Here is a 2,460-nt window from a genome sequence, read left to right as displayed (position 1 = left end):
TAATTTTGCACCAGCAGTATTTCAACTATAGCTAAAATCCTGCATGAAATAAGGATACATAAAAGCTACTAACCTTTTCAAGATGCTACTAAAATTTCATGAATAATAAGAAAATAATATTTCTTAACTCTGTCATTACCTGCTTCTTACTGTATATTACACATCTGCTATATTGCTATTTATTGTAGATCTGATTGACATTTGATGTATGGAAAACATTTTGGATACAAAAAAAGAAAATCAGACAAGCATCACAGAATTTATCCTTCTGGGTTTTGGGAATCTCCAGGAACTGCAGCCTCTCCTTTTCTGCTTCTTCTTGGTGATTTATCTGATGACAATAATTGGAAATATCCTCATCTTCCTGCTTGTTATGGCTGATCAGCTCCTTCATACTCCAATGTACTTCTTCCTGGCAAATTTGTCATTTCTGGATACCTGTTATAGTTCTACATTGCTGCCTAAAATGTTGGCAAACTTTCTGAGTGCTGAGAAAACAATTACTGTGAATGGATGTCTAGCCCAATATCATTTCTTCTGTCTTAGTGGAGCTACAGAAGCGTATCTTTTGGCTGCAATGTCATATGATCGCTATTCAGCAATTTGTAGACCTCTGTCCTACCCTTCTATTATGAATAAGAATTTTTGTTTCCAGCTTATTGCTGGGACTTGGATAAGTAGTATGATATTTAATGCTGTTCTGGTGGCTCTGGTGGCTCAGTTATCTTTCTGTGGACCAAATGTCATAGACCATTACTTTTGTGATTTACATCCACTGACAAAAATGTCTTGTAGTGACACAACTCTTTTTGAACTCTTTACTTTTTGCATGACCATCATTTTCACAATTCCTCCATTTCTTTTGACGCTCACCTCTTACATTTGCATCATTGTCAGTGTCATCAAAATAAATTCTACCATTGGAAGGCAAAAAGCTTTCTCAACCTGCTCCTCTCATCTCTTGGTAGTCTGCCTTTTTTATGGCACATCAGTCATTGCCTATACATTGCCAGATATTTCCTTCCTAAAACATCTCAACAAAATCATCTCTGTTTTCTATACTGTTGTAACTCCTCTGCTTAATCCACTTATCTACTCTTTAAGAAACAAAGATATTCACAAAGCCCTAGGACGACTTTTTAATAAAGTGTTAATTTTTGGCATGAATCACCCAAAATTGTAATAAACCAGTGCTGACATCTAGTGGCAGATGAAGACTACAACAGCTATGGCTTTCATTCAGGACTTGGCAAAATCTGGAAAAAACTAATCTCTACTTGTGACCTTCAAAGCTGTAACAATACAGAACAGCTGTGACAAAAAAGAAAACAATCTGGGCTGCAGACAAAGTGAGACTTACAAACTTCAGGGAACAAAAAAAAACAACCCACAAAACTTTTTTGAACTTTCTGGATTAAAAGTATCTATTTAACTCTGACCCCAAAGCTGTTTGCAGAGAACAAAAATGGATTCTTGGTCATCATGGAAAAGCAGAGATTTATAGAAATAACCTATCAAGAAAAAATAAATACTTTTCAAGAGGAAACATATGATATGTTGCAACTAATTCCAATAATAATGACTTCAAACCACAAAGAACTCCAAAATAACTTTGAAAATATAAACCAATTCATGTCCAATTTAACTTTACAACCAAAATAATAATAATCACAGGAGACAACAACAGAGAAGGAACAGATAAAACAGACAACTGAATACAAATATGAGGATAGAGACTTAAAGATGGAACCTAAGAAAACAAAGAAGTATGCTTTAACCCAAGTGGAAAAAATTACAAGAAATACTGGACTTAGAAAAGACAACTTATACTTTAACACTACAAAACAAATTTGAGGATAAGAAAAAAGATTGGACAAAATGGACTGCAGAGATGCAGGGAAAAACACGAGAACTGGAGAGACAAAAAATGGATAAGAGGAGCAGAGAGAAAAAGAAAGAAAAATATTTTCAACAAAAATGAATGGGCAAGTTCATCTCACAAAGATATTGTGCTTGACTTACCTTTTATATCTACAGTAACACCTACATCAATGTGGAAAGATTCTTTGACTCAGTAGAACATATTGATTAAGAAAGATATTGGGCAAAAGAAAAAGGCTAAAGTGAAAATTAAGAAAATGGACAATGGGGCCTATCAGAGAGAATATTTTAAAAAGAAACACCTGTTTGAATATGGTTAAAGCAATAGAAAAAAATTGGACATGGATTTGATTTTAAGAGGGAAGAGCCCCTCAAGTAACATAGTACTTTCTTTTTCTTCTTTTTTTATTTTATTTCTTGATATGAATAATATAAAAGAGTTGGAATGGCTTATATAAAGGAAATATTTTAGATATTTAAAGGTGATTGACTTGAAGAAAATTACAATGGATTAAAATGTTTTGAATAACAGTGAAAAGACTAAAGGAGTAGATTTATTAAATGGAATATTTAAAGATT

General features: G+C 33.2%; 1 protein-coding gene across 1 annotated transcript; it reads left to right on the top strand.

The window, feature by feature from the left end:
- Nucleotides 1-208: 208 nt before the first annotated feature.
- LOC310650118 (olfactory receptor 5F1-like) lies at nucleotides 209-1,183 on the top strand (the record flags this gene model as incomplete). Its single annotated transcript, XM_083378952.1, has 1 exon — nucleotides 209-1,183. The coding sequence occupies one exon, from the start codon at nucleotides 209-211 to the stop codon at nucleotides 1,181-1,183; it is 975 nt and encodes a 324-aa protein (XP_083235078.1).
- Nucleotides 1,184-2,460: the final 1,277 nt, after the last annotated feature.

Source organism: Vipera ursinii, assembly GCF_947247035.1.
Source record: "Vipera ursinii genome assembly, chromosome: Z".
In the NCBI taxonomy this organism is placed as follows: domain Eukaryota; kingdom Metazoa; phylum Chordata; class Lepidosauria; order Squamata; family Viperidae; genus Vipera; species Vipera ursinii.
Note: the sequence above shows the minus strand (reverse complement) of the source record. Positions and strands in the feature narration are given on the sequence as shown.